The 18,750-nt window shown below is 40.2% G+C and overlaps 2 protein-coding genes across 7 annotated transcripts in view; both read left to right on the top strand.

Moving 5' to 3' along the window:
- Positions 1-17,472, top strand: part of LOC102904392 (interferon-induced very large GTPase 1-like) — a 110,331-nt gene extending 92,859 nt beyond the window's left edge. For 5 of the 6 annotated variants that reach the window (XM_076549645.1, XM_076549662.1, XM_076549667.1 and 2 more), the window contains one exon: positions 5,999-17,472. In XM_076549645.1, the coding sequence (XP_076405760.1) occupies positions 5,999-13,370 (7,372 nt within the window). In that variant the 3' untranslated portion in view covers positions 13,371-17,472. The remainder of the gene's footprint in view (positions 1-5,998) is intronic. The other variant, XM_076549670.1, reaches the window with a different exon arrangement.
- The window catches only part of LOC102914167 (interferon-induced very large GTPase 1-like), a 96,481-nt gene that overhangs the window by 18,882 nt on the left and 58,849 nt on the right, over positions 1-18,750 (top strand). The gene's annotated exons all lie outside the window — the stretch shown is intronic.

Raw genomic sequence — 18,750 nt, 5'->3', positions numbered from 1 at the left:
CACCATTTGTGGAATATGCTTTCTTTTTCCATTGTGTATCTCAGGGTTCATTATCAAAAATCAGATGTCCATAGGTGTGCAAATTTATGGCTGCATCTTCAATTTAATACTATTAGTGAATGTGTCTGTTTTATGCAATACCATAAAAAGTTTTTATTGCTAATGCTCTGTAGTAGAGCTTGAAATCAGGGATGGTGACATCTTCAGGAGTTCTTTTATTGTACAGGACTGTTTTTAGCTTCTCTGGTTTGTTTTTCCATGAGGCTATTGTGGTTTCAAGATGTAAAATTAATTGTATTAGAATTTTGATGAGAAGTGATTGAATCAGTAGATAACTTTTGGTAAGATGGCTATTTTTACTATGCTAATCCTGCCAATCCATGAGCATGTGAGATCTTTCCATCTTCTTTAGTTTCTTTCTTCAAGAACTTGAAGTTTTATCATGCAAGTTTTTAACTTAGTTGGTTAGAGTTACCCCAAGATATTTTATATAATTTGTGGCTATTGGAAAGGATGTTGCTTTCCTGATTTCATTCGCAGTCAGTTCTTCATTTGTATATAGGAGTACTACTGATTTTTTTAAAAGTTAATCTTGTATCCAGCCACTTTTCTGAAGGTGTTTATCAGCTGTAAGAGTTCTCTGGTAGAATTTTTTAGTCTCTTTTGTATACTGTCATATTATCTGCAATTAGCCATAGTTTGACTTCTTCCTTTCCAACTCATACCTCTTGCTCTTCTTCAGTTCTCTTATTGCTCTAGTTTAAATTTCAAGTTTTACTGTATTGAATAGTTGCAGGGAGAGTGGACAGCTTTGTTTTGTTCCTGATTTTGGTAGAATTTCTTTGAGTTTCTCTCCATTTAATTTGACATTGGCTATCAGCTTACTATAAATTGCCTTTAATATGTTTAATTAAGTCTTTTGTATCCTTGATCTCACCAAGAGTTTTATCATGAAGGGATGTTGGATTTTGTCAAAGGCTTTCTCAGCACCTAATGGTGATCATGCATTTTTTTCTTTTAGCTTGTTTATATGGTGGATTACACTGACTGATTTTCACATGGTGAACCATCCTTGCATCTGTGGGATGAAACTATTTGATATGTACGATCTTTGATGTAGTCTTGAATTGATTAGGTTTGTGTGTATTTTATTGGATATTTTTTAACCTATCTTCACAAGGTAAATTGTTCTATAATTTTCTTTCTCTGGTGAAATTTTGTGTGGTTTGTGTGACTTGGGTATCAGGATGACTATGACCTCATAAAAATAAATTTGAATTCAGAGTCCAGAGTGCTAACCATTACACAGAAGACAGTTGTTTGGCTCAAACTGTTTGGGGGGCACCCAGGCAGGGGGATCGGGATCTGTCCCTGGTCTATGGGCAGGCTTCTAGAATCCGGTGCCCGTGGTGTGACACCTTGCACAACTTTGGTGCAGTGGAAAGGGGCTTGGACCTGCCTAGGCTCAGTGTGCTGGGCTCTGCTGACTCCCCATGGGAGACCTTGATTTAGGGCATGTGGGGATACAGGGTGGCTTGGGAAAGAGGCCTAGGGGATGGGAGAGGAGGAAGGAGTGGGGTCTGTGGATAGCATGTGGAGTGAGTAGAAAAGTTCTTAATAAAGAAAAATGAAAAAAAGTGAATTTGGCCATGTTCCTTCTGTTTCTATTTTATGAAATAATTTGCAGAGTGTTTGTATTAGCTCTTCTTTGGAGGTCTAGTAGAATTATGCACTAAAACCATCTTCCCTGACCTTTTTTGGATTGGGAAACTTTTAGTCACTCCTTCTATTTCCTTAGGGATTATAGATCTATTTAAATTGTTAATTTGATCTTAATTTAACTTTGGTAAGTTAATTATCAATCAAGAAATTTATCTGTTTCTTTTAGATTTCCTGATTTTGTAGAGTTCAAGTTTTTAAAGTACAACTTAATGATCCTTTGGATTTTCTCAGTGTCTGCTGTTATGTCCCCCTTTTCATTTCTGATTTTGTTCATTTGGATATTCTCTCGCCTTCTTTTAGTTAGTTTGGATAAGGGTTTGTCTATCTTCATTTTCTCAAAGAACCAGCTCTCTGTTTTATTGATTTGGGGTGGGGGGTAGATATTGTTCTCTTTATTTCTATTTTATTGATTTTAGCCCTTTGTTTAATTATTTCCTTCCATCTATTTCCTCTTGGGTGTGCTTGCTTCTTTTGTTTTAACCTAAGCTTTCAGTTGCCTGTATCAGATCTCTCCAATTTCTTTATGAAGTCTCTTAGTGTTATGGATTTCCTCTTAGCACTGCTTTCATTGTGGCCCATAAGTTTGGTGCATTCATTTTCATTGCTAGGAAGTCTTTAATTTCTTTATTTCTGCCTTGACCCAGTATTCATAAAGTAGAGAGTTGTGGAGTTCCCATGAGTTTGTAGGCTTTCTGTTGTTTCTGTAGTAGTTTAATTCATGGTAGTCTAATAGGATGAAGAAGGGTATTACAATTTTCTTGTATCTGTTAAGACTTACTTTGTTGTGCCGGGCAATGGTGGTGCACGCCTTTAATCCCAGCACTCGGGAGGCAGAGGCAGGCGGATCTCTATGAGTTTGAGGCCAGCCTGGGCTACCAAGTGAGTTCCAGGAAAAGGCGCAAAGCTACACAGAGAAACCCTGTCTCGAAAAACCAAAAAAAAAAAAAAAAAAGACTTGCTTTGTGACTGAGTATGACTCAATTTTGGAGAACGTTCTAATGAGGTGCTGAGAATTTTTTTGTGTATTATTTTGTGTTTAGGTGAAATGTTCTGTAGATACCTGGTAGGTCCATTTGGTTCATCACTTCTGTTGGAACCAGTGTTTTTCTGTTTAGTTTTTGTCTGTATGATCTGTCCATTGGTGAGAATGAGGTTTTGAAGTCTCCTTCTATCTATCTATCTATTTATCTATCTATCTATCTATCTACACACACAGAGACACACACATATAATATATATAAAATATTCTCAGGAATATATATATACATATATATATATATTGTCATTATATTATATAATATGGTTATTATATAATATGATTAACTAAGATTTATTCCATGTATGACAAAATAGTTTAACTCAATAAATTTTAGAGTGGAATAATATTAGTAACTTGGCTTTAAAAAATTTTAGAAGTTCTTGTGAGAGCTAGGTGGATCTCTGTGAGTTTGAGGCCAGCCTGGAATACAGGGTGAGATCCAGGACAGGCACCAAAACTACACAGAGAAACCTTGTCTCAAAAGAAAATCAAACAAAAAATTCTTGTAAGATTTTGTAAAAAATAATGTGGCTTTGTTGTACTCTGATTCTATGAATCTGCCTGATATAAAAATGGAAAAGTATTGGAGCAATTTTCTTGATAGAGGAAAGTTCAAGATGCCCTGTTACTAGTAATCACTATGTGAAAATCTACAATTAAAAAGATCAAGGAGGTAAAAAAAAGCAATACAAAATGTGCAGCTCAAAGTCAAAAAGAGCATCAATGAATTTAAAGTTGAAGCCTAGGTTTGTGCTCACAGAGATGAGAAATTTAAAGAAAACATGATCTGAAATAGAATAAGGAGATGGGTGACCTAAGGGCAAGACAGTATTTGCCTAAGCTTCCAATTTGGGGAAAGAAAGGGCTAAGGAAATATTCTGCTCATAAAAAAAACAGCAACAATTCAAAGCTTCTACAAATGTGACTCAAGGGTGCCAGGTTTCATTCCAAGTTTGTACTCAAGCTTGGCAATACTGTCCACATAGTTGGGGCTTTACAGTCATGAGGATTCAAGAGTAAAGGGTTTGTGAATAATTCTCCATGGTTCATGAGAACCACTAAAGCCAAGGACTGAAGAAGGGGAGTCCCTGAAAGGCCATTTCTCAAATCTCTGAAAGAGAATCTTAGATTCTTAGGAGAACTCAAGGTCCTGGAAATGCAAGAGCTATAAGATATCTGCCCCCCTCCAATGGCATTATAGGGAGTAACCAGCCAAAGGGAGAGAAGTGTGTTTAGTTACCAAAGATGGAAGGGTGGAGTCATCTAAGTCATTTGACATAAAAAAGAGAGCCATTATGGGACTTAGGATTTGTGCTGCTGTATTCTGGCCTTGCTCCCATTTATGCCCTCTGGAATGATAATTAAAATTCTATGCCACTGTATGTTGGAAGTATGTAATTTGATTTTTGATTTTATGGGAAGTTACAATTCAGAAATTATCTTTGTTCTCAGAAGAGACTTTGAATTTTAAACACTGTTAAGACTGGGTTCTGATGATGCTATATTGGTCTTCATGTTGTTGACTATATTTTTGCACTGGTGTTTACCCATCTCTTCCTTCAGTCCATGCAAGTGCTGTCTGTGTCTAAGGGAGCCTCTTTTGGTCTGGTTGATACTCTTGGTCTAATGGGAGCTCTTGGTCCAATCTGTGCTGTTCCCAATGGATGCAGGGTGTACTTATGTCTATGCTTTTCACTGGTGTCACAGGGGGCTGTTTTCTTGCCAGGGGCCAGGGGGAAAGGCAACTGGCCGATCTCTGGGGTTCCAATGGCTTGGGGGGTTACAGGATATGCTCCCAGGGCCTAGGGGCTAGGGACCTGGTCTGCCCAGTCTGGAGGTGGGCATTACCTGTTCCCAATCAGTGCAGGTTGAGCTTATGACTCCGGTACAGGGAAGAGGGGCTTGGATCTGCCTCAACTGAATGTACCAGGCTCTGCTGAATCCCCATAGGAGACCTTGCTTTGAAGGAGGTGGGAATGTGGTGTGGGGTGGGGGGAATACTGGGAGACTTGAGGAGGGAGGACAGGGGAATCTGTGGTTGGTATGTAAAATGAATAGAAAATATCTTAATTTTAATTTTAAAAAAAAACAGTGTTAAGACTGAAAGAACATGATGACTTTTGAAACTGGACTAAATGCATTTTGCACTATGATATAGTCATGGGTTTGGGGTGGTGGTGGGTAGGAGTAGTATGTGGTGGTTTGAATAAGAATAACCATAGGATCGTATATTTGAATGCTTGATTCCCAGTTGGTGAAATTATTTGTGAAGTATTAGGAGGTGTGGTCATGTTGAAAGAGACATGTGACTAGAGGTGGGCTTTGAGGTTTCAAAGATTCAAGATACTCCCAATCTCCCTCTCTCTCTCTCACTTTCTCTCTCTTTCTCTATTTCTGTCCAATTTCTCCCTCCATTTCCCGCTGTCCTTTCTCTCCCTATCTCTCTCTTTCTCGGTATCTCTCTGTCTGTGTTTCACTCTAACTCACTTTCCCTGTCTTCCTCTCTTCCTCTCTCTTTCTCTCTCACACACACATACAAACACACAAACTCTCTCACTTTCTCTCTGTACTGTTCTTGTGTCTCAAAATGTGAACTCGCAGTTACTGCTCCAGTACCATGCCTCCATGACTTCTGACATGACCCCTGATATGATGGTTATAGACTCTAACCATCTGACATTATATACCCCAAATTAAACAAATTCTTTTATAAGTTGACTTAATCATCATGATTTATCACAATAGAAAGGACAAAATGAAAAGTTACATGTGAGTGACAGGCATAAATGAAGTAGAAATTTATTTATGATAGAAGATCAAATCAATAAATCAGATTTCATTGGAAACAGTCAACATATGTTCCATAGAAACAAATACAGAAAAGTTAATCAGCATATGGAAGTTGGTACTATTTTAAGATAAAAAACTGGTTGTTACATAATTATGTATTAAAATTTAACCATTAACTTAAAGATTCTGATGTTGAGTTAATGTAGGAGGAAATACCTAAAATCAATCTATTATACTGAAGCTCTTAATGACAACTAGACACATAAATTATATTCAGTAAACAGAAAATGATATGACAAAGATTTTAAATAATTGTAAAGTAGAAAATTAGATGGAGGCATGAGAAACTTTGGAAACTAGCCTCCTAAGAACATTCATACATTGGATCATGTGGATAAGAATTGCCACAGTTGTGACACAGACTAAATACATATCTGTTCTTCACAGAGCCATGGAAACAACAAAGTGCATCCCTGATGAGCCTAAATCCAAAAGCAGAAGAAGGCAAGATCTCCAGGAGATGCTGACAGAAGTGGGGCTGTCTATTAACTACTGGCTGCCTAAGCTTCAGCAAGACCTGGGTGTTACCTGTGCCGAGGCCTTACAGCACTTAGAAGAAAAAGACCTCCAGAAGCTGAAGTCCCAGACACAATACACATGGGAGAAAAAGGCTCTGGAGAAGCTGCTTGACCTCTCACAGGCAAAAAGTGTTGCAGAGTTCCAGGAGACTCCAGGGGAAATGATGAAGAACAGGCATAGGCAGGCAGGACAGGCACTGCAGGAACTGAGGGCCTTGCAGTTAGGAGGAAAGAACAGACAGGAAGAGGCAGTGAGGAGAAAAGAAGCAGAGCTGAGGCAAGCAATGGAGATACCTGAAGAGTACTGGCCAAGGCCTGAAGTGCCCCTGAAAGATGTCACTGAAACAATGGAGAGACATCTCAACCACATAGAACAGACAATGGCAAATACTCAAAACTTCTCAGATAGAGATCTGCTAAGATTCACATCTGGTGGGCTGGCCCTGCAGGGAATTTATAAGACCTGCCACCAAAAGGACCTGGTAGAAAAGAGAGAAGAACTACTCAAGGTTCCCAAGGAATTCTTCCTTTTTGGATCTGAGCAAGAAAAATGGATGGAAACAATAGAATTTACGTCTCCTAAAGAAGAATCCCTGTTCAGTGAAGCTGTAGAGAAGTTTGGTTTCAGGTTAACACTGTCAGCCAAGGGTGGAGGCTGGGGATTTAATTTAGAAGGCGGAATGGATAAAGTCAAGTATTCAAAATCCAAAGAGGCCCACCAATCACATTCTAAGCACCCTTATTTCTGCTCATCAATGTTTAGCTACAATCCCCTAGCCTCGTTACACTTCCAAATTGATCAGCTGAAGCTCTCCACTGCTGCCCTTAAGGAACTGAAAATCATTGAAGAACAGCTAGAACACACTGATGGACCAGACAGATTCCTTTTACTTCGGAACAGGACTGAAAACTTCTTCAACAGATTTGGCTCTCATGCTAATCAAGGCCCTTTGCACCTTGGGGGAATCTACTGCTGGAAGGCCGTTTCAGAGGGTTTCAAAAGTGACCAGCTGGATCATGTGAAGCAGCAGACAGCAGAGGCCTTGGAGAGTTACATAAGAGGGACCTACATTGACTGTGGAGTTGAAGTTGGGGGAGAGATAACAACATCAGACTCACATTCAGTAAGATCCTACAAAAATTCAACTAATCAACAGTTCCAAATCAAAGTCCAATTGTCTGTGGCCCAGATAGGTGGACCATCAGAAGCAAATGGAATTGTTCAGTGGACAACTGGCCTTCTTGCCAGCAACAAAACCTGGTCTGTCATTGACCGAGAACTTCAGCTGGTGCCCATTTGGGACATCATCCTGTCTAACCACAGTAGCCATTTTAAGGATCCTTTTCTGGTGGCAAAATGCCTGGCAGACAACTACTCTGCTCTGACAGGTCTTGCTGCCCACGTCCAGGCTGGAGAAGAGTTGCTGAACTCCATAAAGGAAGCAGGATATTTCCTGGATGATGTGAAATCCTGGGAGGTCGTTGAACCTGAAGAACAGCTTAAGAACTTGATAGATTTCATGCAAGCATTGGCTCACAAAACAAAAGGTTATGATGTTTGGATTAATACATGCCTCACAAATTGGGATCTACAGAATTTTCTCATAAGAACAGTCAACTTTTGCAAAAATTCTTCCACTAAAAAAACTCAGTTTTTTAAATCTCAGTTTTGCAGCCTTCTAGAACCTCATGTCTACAAAGTGAAAAACTTTCCTCAGGCGAGGACAATCATGCAGTGGATCTACCAGACAGAGTCAGAGGAACAGCAACGCAAAATCACTGAATTGTCGGAATTCTTTAAAAATTTAAAAGAAATTCAAAAATTTCTCAGAGAAGCAAACATCAAGTCTGAGTCCTCAGAAACAGTGGAAGAGGCTCAAAGAAAGGCTACACATGATGTCACCACAGTTCTTGATGCCTTCTTGAACTATCTCAGAGAATCAGAGCAGTCAGACATGCAGCTGCTGCTACTCTCCATTGCAGCTGGCGCAGGCTATCAGCTGGAAAGCAGAGTTTTCCAGCCTCTCCTTGGGTGTGCTGAGTTAAACTTCCTCCTGGATGAAATACAAATTGTCCAACACAGATATCAAGAGCTCAAAAGTATCTGCACTGACAGAGCACAGGCATTCCTGGTACTCAAAGCTCTGACAACCACAGTTGGAGTCTCAGTCATTTCTCCAAAAGAAAAAGCACAACGCTTGACAATAACAAGGCAGCATATGGAGCACTTACTGTCTACTAAAGTTGCACATGTCCTCACAAAATTTAGAACAGATCATGATTGGGAAAATCTAGAGAATAATTTGAGATTACTCATTGATGGAAACTATGGAGACACCAGTTCTTCTTTGCAGATGGATGAAGTGAAAAAACAGTTGCAAAGTCTCCTCAATAAAAAGAAAGAAACTTATGTACAAGAAAATAATGACAACAATGAAGAAGAGGTGATAGAAAAAGGAGCTTTCCTTGATTTACTCCAACGTCTGGGTCTTGAACAATACTACCCAAAAAGGATGAGCAGAGCTGACTTCCATCAGATCTATAAGACTTCTGTATACAATACACAGCCAAGATCTGAACAGGAACTTCCCTTCTATTTCCTACAAAAGTTGCTGATGCTAGATTGTGGGTTCAGACATCTGGTCTTTAAAATGGCTGAAAAGGCAGAAAGCCAAGATTCTGCAGGACCCTCCAACGAGGAAATTGTTGATCCATATGAAGAGTTGTTTGATGACAGGGATGAAGACACTACTCTGGTCACTAAGTCCCAGCCCCACATTCACCCAATGGACATCCAGATGGCCATTTTTCACTGTGCAGATGATCTTGCCAGGCAATATATTCTGTCCAAACTTTCCATTTGTCAATTTGCACTCCCCTTTGTGGTGCCAAATCCCAACACTTCTCAGATGGAATTCTCTCTCTGGTCTCTCAGACAAATTAGGAGAAGTTGGCAAGAGTCAAGTAAATCACCACAGGACAAAAGCTACAGTCACAAGAAACAACAGATGTGCTGTGTCTCTACCCCCATTGTGTCCTTCATTAGAGTTGGAAATAGCCTCTCTGCTTCCAAATCTCAGATCATGAACTCTTTGGTCAGTAAACATAAACATGATGTGTTTTTTCACAGACACTGCAGAGGAAGCATCGAACACTGTCTCCTGATGGAGGGAGTGGTGGAGATCTGCTGGTTCTGCCCTGGGGGCCAAGGTGAGGATAGATTTGACAAGTGTGTGGCCTTTACCAATCTTCATGGAGATGCCAAGGAACATAGACAACAACTCAGCTTCCTGCAGGATGTCTCTTCTCTCATGGTGATCCTCATGTCACTTTCTGATAAGAATAAAGAAAACCAAAAACTTGTCAGACACCTGTGGCAGTCATCAAAACCTCTGATCTGTTTGATTGATGACAAAGAAAAATTCATTACTAATAATTCTGCCAGAAGGGTGAGAATTGGCATTAGGAATAGAAATGAGGCAGAATTAACAGAAGAACTCATGACTACCATCCAACATTTAATAGAAATCTCTGGTACGGCTCTCAGCATAGAAGACTGTTCAGAGATGGCTCGAAAACAAGGATTCATAATTGATGAAGACCAAAGAGAATTGAAGGAAGCCAAAGAAAAAGCACAGACAAATATGGAACTGCTAGAGCAATACAAGTTATCTAAGATAAAAGAAAACTTGCTGCCCCTTCGGGGACAACTGTGGCACCGTTGGTGTAAGAAGGACAAAGAACTCTATCACCTACAAGAAAAAGGGCATCGGAGCATCGAACAACACAAGAGTGAAATTGAAATAGAAAAACAAAAAATACGAAGGCAGCAGTTTGAAAAGGCCTTCCCTCTCAATAATTTAATGAAATCTGTCCTGCAAACTCTCAAAGAAGATTCAGAAACTTCCTTTAAGCTCTACTTCTTATACTGGTTAAGTGTGGTTTTGGAAAATCTAACCCTGAAACACTTGGAGACTTTACATGAAAAGCAACAATTTTTATGGTCACTGGTACAGAAAGAAAAGCAAAAGACACAGAAAAGCACCTTCATGTTACCCTGGAAGAATCAAATAGAAGCCATCTCACTTGAAATTCTTGAGTGCACTTTTGGAATTGAGCACCTTATCCGAGAAGTTGGTCAGATCTATGAAGCTCTGGAAGAAACTTATTCTTCTAGAGATAGTGTGTTCCTCTCCCTCCCACAAATAGCTGCAGACCTGATGATAGCTGGTGTTCCTGTTGAACTAATGGATGGGGATGCTTCATATGTGCCTCTAAAGTGGGTGGCAGCTGTTTTTGATAAGATCTCAGAGAAAATTGGAGACAAAAGGCTATTTGTTCTCTCTATCCTTGGCCTGCAAAGCTCAGGGAAGTCTACCCTACTGAATGCACTGTTTGGGCTGCAATTCACAGTCAGTGCAGGCAAGAGTACCAAGGGGGCCTACATGCAGCTCCTGAAAGTGGAAAAGAAGTTCATAGAAGAAATTGGCTTTGATTTTCTGCTTGTTGTAGACACAGAAGGACTTCGGGCTCCAGAACTCAACAAGGAGTCCCAGAATTGGGACAATGAGTTGGCAACCTTTGTCATTGGCCTTGCAAACTTGACTATAATCAATATTTTTGGGGAGAATCCATCAGAGATGCAGGATATCCTACAAATTGTTGTGCAGGCTTTTCTGAGAATGAAACAAGTGAAAATCTTCCCCCGTTGTATCTTTGTCCATCAGAATGTGGGAGAAGTTACAGCAAAAGATGAAACTATGGAAGGACGAAGGAGACTGGAACAGAGACTGGATGAAATGACAGTATTAGCTGCTGAACAGGAAGAGTGCTCCAACATAACTCGCTTCAGTGATGTAATTAAATTTGATGTCAATAGTCACGTCTACTACTTTGCTCACCTCTGGGATGGCAATCCCCCAATGGCGCCTCCCAATCCTTGCTATAGCCACAATGTCCAAGAACTGAAGACTGGGATTCTTAGGATCGCCCAGCAGGAATCCAGGGGAAGGATCATGAAGATCTCAGATGTAAAATTCCGAGTTAAAGATTTGTGGAAAGCCCTTGTCAGTGAGAACTTCATTTTCAGTTTCAGAAACACCCAAGAGGTCATAGCCATGAGTAAACTGGAAACCATGTATAACCACTGGACCTGGGAGCTGAGGAGTCATGTGCTGGAATTACAGAATCAGCTGAGCAATCAGATTATGAATGGGAAAAACCCGACACTCACAACTAATGCAGTGGAGGGTCTAGTTAACAAGAAATATGAAAACATCAAGCAAGAATTTGACAAGTATTTTGAAGAAGACCCAGATAGTGAGACATTGATTCAATGGAAAGCAAATTTTGAACATAAGCTACTAATGCTTAAAGATTCACTTATTTCAGATACCACAAGGAAGGCCAATGAACTTATGAGTCTTAAAAAGAGCCAAGAAAGACTAGATAACCAAAAGTCACATTATGAAAATGAATTGTTAGAGAGGAGCCAAAAGTTGGCTTTAAGTGTCAAGGGTAAAGATTTAAGTGATGAAGAGTTGTTCGAGAAATTCAATCAAGTTTGGAGTAATTGGATCTACAATGTGTCTTCTATTGTACCTCATGTCACAGAGCCTGATATTGATTTGGATTCTGAAAGCATTTTACTAGTATATTTCAAAAAGGACAAAAATATTGCAGAGAGACTTAAAAAAAAGGATGAAGAAATATTTGACATCGATTATTACAAGCATGTCCAAAGGAGAAAAAAATTTTTTGGATTTTCATGGGATTTAGAATTGTGTCATAAAGAGTCCATTAATAAAATTACTAATAACATTGATTTAAAATTTAATGAAACAATTAAGAACATTTGGAAGCAGAAGCGTGATTACAGTCAGAATGATTTTCATAAAATCCTGTGGATAATAGAAAATGAACTGAAATCTGTATCTCCTGAGGAAGATTACACATTTACCAGAGACTACACCATTGACTTATCCTTGTGCTTATTCCAAAAAGCATCTAAGAATTTCAAGGAAATACACACAGCATTCAAGAGAGCAAATGATCCTGTGAACTATCTGGAGAGCAAGAAAAATGATTTCTTCCTGAGTTTTAAGATCTCCTGCCAAGGTGCTACCTCTATCACATCCTTTGTTGATTTTCTTTGGCACAAGCTCAGCCCTGCTATCTCTGCCACTGTAAGTGCGGGAATGGTCATTAAAATTGCTGGAGTCATGAGAGCCAACTGCCCTGCATTCAGTGGAAACAGGGCTAACCTGGAGAAACATGTTCTCATTTCTCTGGCAGAAGAAGAAAACTTTGATAAGTATTGGCAATACATTCATCAGCCAGAATCCTTTTTCAGGGATTACATTAGAGACCACATTAGAAGATACTGTTCAGAAAAAGGAGGTAAAAATGTAAAAACTTTTTTAAAAATAAGTTTAGGTGACATCAAGAATGCCATCCTCTCTGCCATTCACGAGTCCACAGCAGTGGCTAAAGATAAAGGCAGCACTGCTTCTGCCTGGTTGGATTTGTTTTGTGATCACCTAGAGAGCAACCTGATGTTTCCAAGAAGAGACCTGATAAGCATCGAACACCAGGAGATAAATGATATGGAGTTTCTCAAAGAAGCCATGAGTGCAGCTTTGGATCCTGCAATGAAGAAGGTAGAAGAGGAGTGCACAAGTAAGCCCATAGATGAAATGGTTCCTGATATTGAGAAAATACTCTCTGAACAATTGTGTGGCTGCTGGAAACAGTGTCCTTTCTGTAAAGCAATTTGTACCAACACCATTCCTCAACATGAAGGAGACCACAGTGTGCCGTTCCACCGTCCTAATGCTGTCAATGGATCGAAATGGTATGAAACAGACTGCTTTGTCCTTGACTGCTGTACTAGTTCAGTAGCAAGTGATGATTTCTTTGTTTTAAGTGATGACAAGAAAATCCCATACAAGAAATATCGTGAAGCAGGAGGTGAGTATGCCAGGTGGAGCATCACCCCAGACTCATCTACCCAGCCATATTGGAAATGGTTTATCTGTTATTTCAGATCAGAGCTCGAGGCAAGATATGGAAAAAAATTCACTGAGTTAGGTACTATTCCATTTGATTGGTACTTAATCAAAAAGCAAGAAATAATTGACAACTTAAAAAATAATTACCAAAATAGAACACTGTCACTGCCACACTATATGCAAGGCTTCCATAGTCAATTATGGAGGTGCCTTCAAGATGGTAGCTTATAAATGCAATGCATAGAGAAATCACTAACTATTTCAAGACCCGAAGATTTTCTACTGAAGAGATGTTTTTCTGTCTTGATTTCTCCTGCTTTGAATATGATGTACTAAATATGAGAATACATGATAAAATTAATATCTGTTCAAAAGCCTATTTTATACTTTATTATTCTGAATTCTTATTTAGATATATAGTGGCTCATGAGAAGTTTTCTTATCAGAAGAGAACTCTAGGATTTCAGCTGCCACATATCCATTTAGAACAACTAAGTGGCAAATTCATCGAAGATACATGTCTGGGGAAAATATATAATTTGTCTTAAAGATCTTTACGTGGATGTGTTTAATCTTCACATGTTATGAGAAAACATGGCTATTGTGTTTTGAATGCAATGACCCCCATAATATCATAGGAAGTGGCACTATTAGGAGCTGTGGCTTTGTTGGAGTGGATATGGCCTTATTGGAGGAAGTGTGTCACTGTGGTGGTTAGCTTTGAGGTTTCCTATGCTCAGGATACAGTCCAGTGTTTCAGTCAATTTTCTGTTGCCTGCAAGATATATAGAGCTTTCAGCTCCAGCACCACATCTGCCCGAATGCTGCCATGCTCCCCACCATGATGACAATGGACTGAACCTCTGTGTCAGGGACTGGGATGTTGCTGTGATAGCCCTGACCATGTTTTTGTTTGTCATAATATGGTCTTTGGGTGTTTGTGTTAGGAAAGCAGTGGAATGCTTTATGTGCTGCCTAATAGTTCATACTAATAAGAGCATGGGATACATGGGTACTGATTGTAATTTTATGAACTGTGGGGATCAAGAGGTTTTAGAGGAAAAGAATGTTATTATGTGGCCTAGAAACTGGTCTTATAATATTTTTTGGTGAAGAAAGTGCCTGGTTTTTGTCCTTATCCAAAGAGTCTGCCTGAGGGTAAAGTGGAGAGTTTTGGATTAACTCCCCTGGCAGAAGAAATCACAAGACAGCCTAGTATAGAATCTGTCATGTGGTTACTAGTGTTTATGCTTAAAAGATTTATGATGAAAAGGGGCAAGCTGAGCAGGGTAAATTACAAAATGAAAATTTTAAGGAGAAAAAGAGCACCAGGAAGTAGAATGGAGCTAAGTCCTATATTTAAAAAGATAAATGGATCAAGAAACGGAATAAAGGGAGTGGTGATGTCAGGGCAAGATCCCACCCAGCTAAGTTTTCAACTTGTGGAAAAAACTAAAGAAAAGTTTAGAGCCCTGTGTGATAGGGTACACTTTTAACCCCAGCACTGAGAAGGCAGAAGCTGGAAGGTCTCTGAGTTTGAGGCCAGCCTAGTCTAGAGATCCAATTTCAGGACAGCCAAGCTTAGGCAGTGAAGAAAACTGGTGAAGATGTAATTGAACAAGGGGAGGCATGTTCTAGTCTCAGGAGGCAGCAGAACTTGGCAGATTCAACCATCTGGTTCTGGTTTTAGAATTAAGGATAAAGGAAATAGGTTATGGTATTTGGCCCCAAGATTAAGGAAAGCTGCCGAGGCCAGGCATGTATCAAGGTGTCCCTGAATGGAGGTCTAGTAGAGAGGCCATTTTGTGAAGCTGGGAAACTGTAGCCTGGATTGCCTTGGAGACCCAAGATGTCAGAGATGCCAGAGTTGTGGGATACTTACCAAAGAGAGCTGCTATCATGATTGGAACCAGCTGAAAAGAAAGACATATGTTGCAGTCAACAAAGCTGAATGGCACTGCAGATCTGGAGAGCATTTTGACATCAGACATGAAGATAAAGAATTTGGAGATTTCCCAGCTCGTTTTTGGTCTTGCTTTGATCCATTATTTCCTCACTATGCTTCCTTTCCTGTGTTTTGGAATGATAATGTATATTCTGTGCCACTATATGTTAGAAGTATGTGATCTGCTTCTTGGTTTTGAATTTACAGGTGGCTACATTTAAGAGATTGCATAAATCTGAGAAAAGCCTTTGAACTCTGGACATCAAAACATTGTTGAGACTGTGATAGACTATGGAGACTCTTGAAGATGGACTAAATGCATTTTGCATTATGTATATTTTTACAAGATTATGGGGTCAAGGGAATGGAATATGGTAGTTTGAATGTAATTGTCCCCCATGATCATAAGGAGTGGCACTATTAGGAGCTGTGGCTCTGTTGGAATACTATGACCATGTTAGAGGAAGTGTGTCACTTTGGGGGCTGGCTTTTATGTTTCCTGTGCTCAGGATACTACCCAGTGTTTCAGTAGATTTCCTGTTATCTGCAAGATTTAGTGATCTCTGCTACTCTAGAACCACATTTGCTTACATGCCTCCATGCTCCCTGTCATGATGATAATGGATTGAACTTCTGATCTATAAGTGAGTCACCCAAATTAAATGTTTTCTTATAAGAGTTGTGGTGTCTCTTCACAGCAACAGAATCCCTAAGACAATGGCTGATCTCAATGTAACAAACTTCATGGACAATAAGGATCCCAAAGCAGAGCAATGTAAAAAGAATAATTCAGATTTGATTAGGGCAAAGCCATGACTTCAAGAAACATTATCAAGTAAATAAAGGAGAGGTAAATAAAAATCTACTTTTCTGACTTTATCACTACTCTTTTCACTACCTCTATCTTGGCATTTTCCCATTATTACAGAAAAGAAATAACAAATCAACAAGATTGGTATTCAAAACATAGTGTTTCCCAGCTACAAACCCTGAAGCATAAAACAGTGACCTGTCTGCAAGGTATATTAGTGCCAAAATGGCACAAATATTGGCAGATTGACCAAACACTTTCTGATTGTATTTAAGACCCATTTCATAATATAGAATGCATATTGACACTGCTAATAAGGCCAAGAATCTAAGGTAAGATAGGTCTCAGGCTTAGGGGAAAGCCTCCTGCCATTATTTGGCTAAATAATATGATAATAAAATGATTACTATAGCCGTAGATCAGTGCCTTGCTCAATCAAAGAAGCATTTCCTTATCACAGATAAGAAATAACACAGAAACCCACAACTATACAATGTACAGAGACTGAGAGACTTTGGAGCACTCCATCGTAAATGGGATGTCCTCACAAATCCTTCTTCTCAGGGAGACTCAAGGAGCTATACAGAAGAGAAGGCCATGTGATTGCTCTGAAAACCCCATTTAATGCTGGTCATCCATCTTGAAACTCATTAGCCATTTGTCTCAGACTCCAGTCTCTGGAGTATAAATTCTCAGTAATCTCCAACTCAGTGACCCATGTACACACACCCAAAAATGGGTAGCAGTGACCATCTACTTGTTATATGACTAATGACTTTTTTTGGCTTATGTAATTTGCTTATACACATAGCTACAGATTATTTTGGATCGCCTTCACCACCTAACTTAGCATAATAGACCGGTTTTTGCTTGCTTGAGTAGATAGTGAAGGTCTGCACCATAAGAACCCTTTCCTCGCCAGGCAGTGGTGGTGCATGCCTTTAATCCCAGCACTTGGGAGGCAGTGGCAGGCAGATCTTTGTGAGTTCGAGGCCAGCCTGGTCTACAGAGCGAGATCGAGGAAAGGCACAAAGCTACACAGTGAAACCCTGCTGTGGGATGGTCTGTACGTCAAATTGTTCTGATTGGTCAATAAATAAAACACTGATTGGCCAGTGGCCAGGCAGGAAGTAAGTGGGACAAGGAGAGAGGAGAATTCTGGGAAGCAGAAGGCTGAGGCAGAGAGACACTGCCAGCCGCTGCCATGACCAGCAGCATGTGAAGACGCCGGTAAGCCACCAGCCACTTGGCAAGGTATAGATTTATGGAAATGGATTAATTTAAGCTATAGGAACAGTTAGCAAGAAGCCTGCCACGGCCATACAGTTTGTAAGCAATATAAGTCTCTGTGCTTACTTGGTTGGGTCTGGCTGTAGGACTGGCAGGTGACAAAGATTTGTCCTGACTGTGGGCAAGGCAGGAAAACTCTAGCTACAAAACCCTGTCTTGAAAAAAAAAAAACAAACAAAAACAAAAACAAAGAATTCTTTCCTCACCCCTCTTCTCATGACAGTCTCAAGTTTGGGTCAGAGATTGTTGACCTGATATCAGTTAATCAATAAAACATTTAATTATAACTGGATTGAGTCTATAGTCTTTTGTAAGTCTATTGTATCTCACAAATAACATTTTGATGCCCCTGCAAGATCCCTGTGAGTCCCTAGACTCAGCACTGGGGATCTGGGATAGGCCCCATATACTTTGAAGCCCAGGGAGCCCAAGACCATGACTCCACAAATTAAAGGTTGCTAGTAGGTAATAGACCCCAGAGGGATCAAGTCCACCTTGTTAGGGCCCAGGGAGTCCATATTGCAACTTGCCCAATTTTGAAAATTGGAAGCAAAAACAAAATTAAGAATTGCCAACAAACATGCTGAAGTTCAGGCTGATCAGTGTCTTGTTCCTTTCTGTTTTGAAATCTAGACATTTGAAGAGATAAGGGGAGATCAGAGGAGATCATAGACCCATTCTCTAGGGTAGAATGGATGCCCTGCTGTCCTTGTGGTTTTGATGTATGAATGAAGATGGCCACTATATGTCTGAGTTTATCTGGTCTTCCCTGATTGTGTTCTTGTACTGGCTTTCTACCTTGTTATTGTAGGGGAAAAGGGTCAGTCAAAGAAAAATACACTGACCCTGAAACCAGAGCCAGCCAAAGAAACACACCCTGACCCTGAAACCAAAGTAAGTGAAAGAAACACATTGTGGCCCTGAAACCAGAGCCAAAGAAGACACATTCTGTCCCTGACCAACTTAGCGTGAAACCAACAAATCCCCAAACAGAAAAACCAACCAATACCTAAGGACAATGTTCAGCCAATCACTGAGCTTGTCCAAACTTAGGGATTAAAATCCAACCAGTTCCCACTCTGAAAATCTTCACCTTGGAAAAGCTCCACTCCTGAGAAATCCTATGTAAGCCCTATGCCTGGTCAGTTGGGGGCTTCCCTTTTCTACCCTGGCAGAGGCAGTCACACCCCTGGATTACTCCCTCCCAATAAATCTCTTGAATGAGTTTTTGTTGAAGACATTCTTTTTTGTTTGTTTGTTTGTTTTTATTTATTTTATTTTACAATTCCATTCAGTTCTACATATCAGCCACGGGTTCCCCTATTCTCCGCCCTCCCACCCCCTCCCCTTGCCCCCAGCCCACCCCCCATTCCCACCTCCTCCAGGGCAAATCCTCCCCCACCCACCCCCCACCCCCGAGGACTGCGATCAACCTGGTAGACTCAGTCCAGGCAGGTCCAGTCCCTTCCTCCCAGACTTAGCCAAGTGTCCCTGCATAAGCTCCAGGTTTCAAACAGCCAACTCATGCAATGAGCACAGGACTTGGTCCCACTGCCTAGTTGCCT

Source organism: Peromyscus maniculatus, chromosome 1, assembly GCF_049852395.1.
Source record: "Peromyscus maniculatus bairdii isolate BWxNUB_F1_BW_parent chromosome 1, HU_Pman_BW_mat_3.1, whole genome shotgun sequence".
Classification (NCBI taxonomy): domain Eukaryota; kingdom Metazoa; phylum Chordata; class Mammalia; order Rodentia; family Cricetidae; genus Peromyscus; species Peromyscus maniculatus.
The sequence above is the reverse complement of the archived record's forward strand: the minus strand, read 5'-3'. Positions and strand labels throughout refer to the sequence as shown.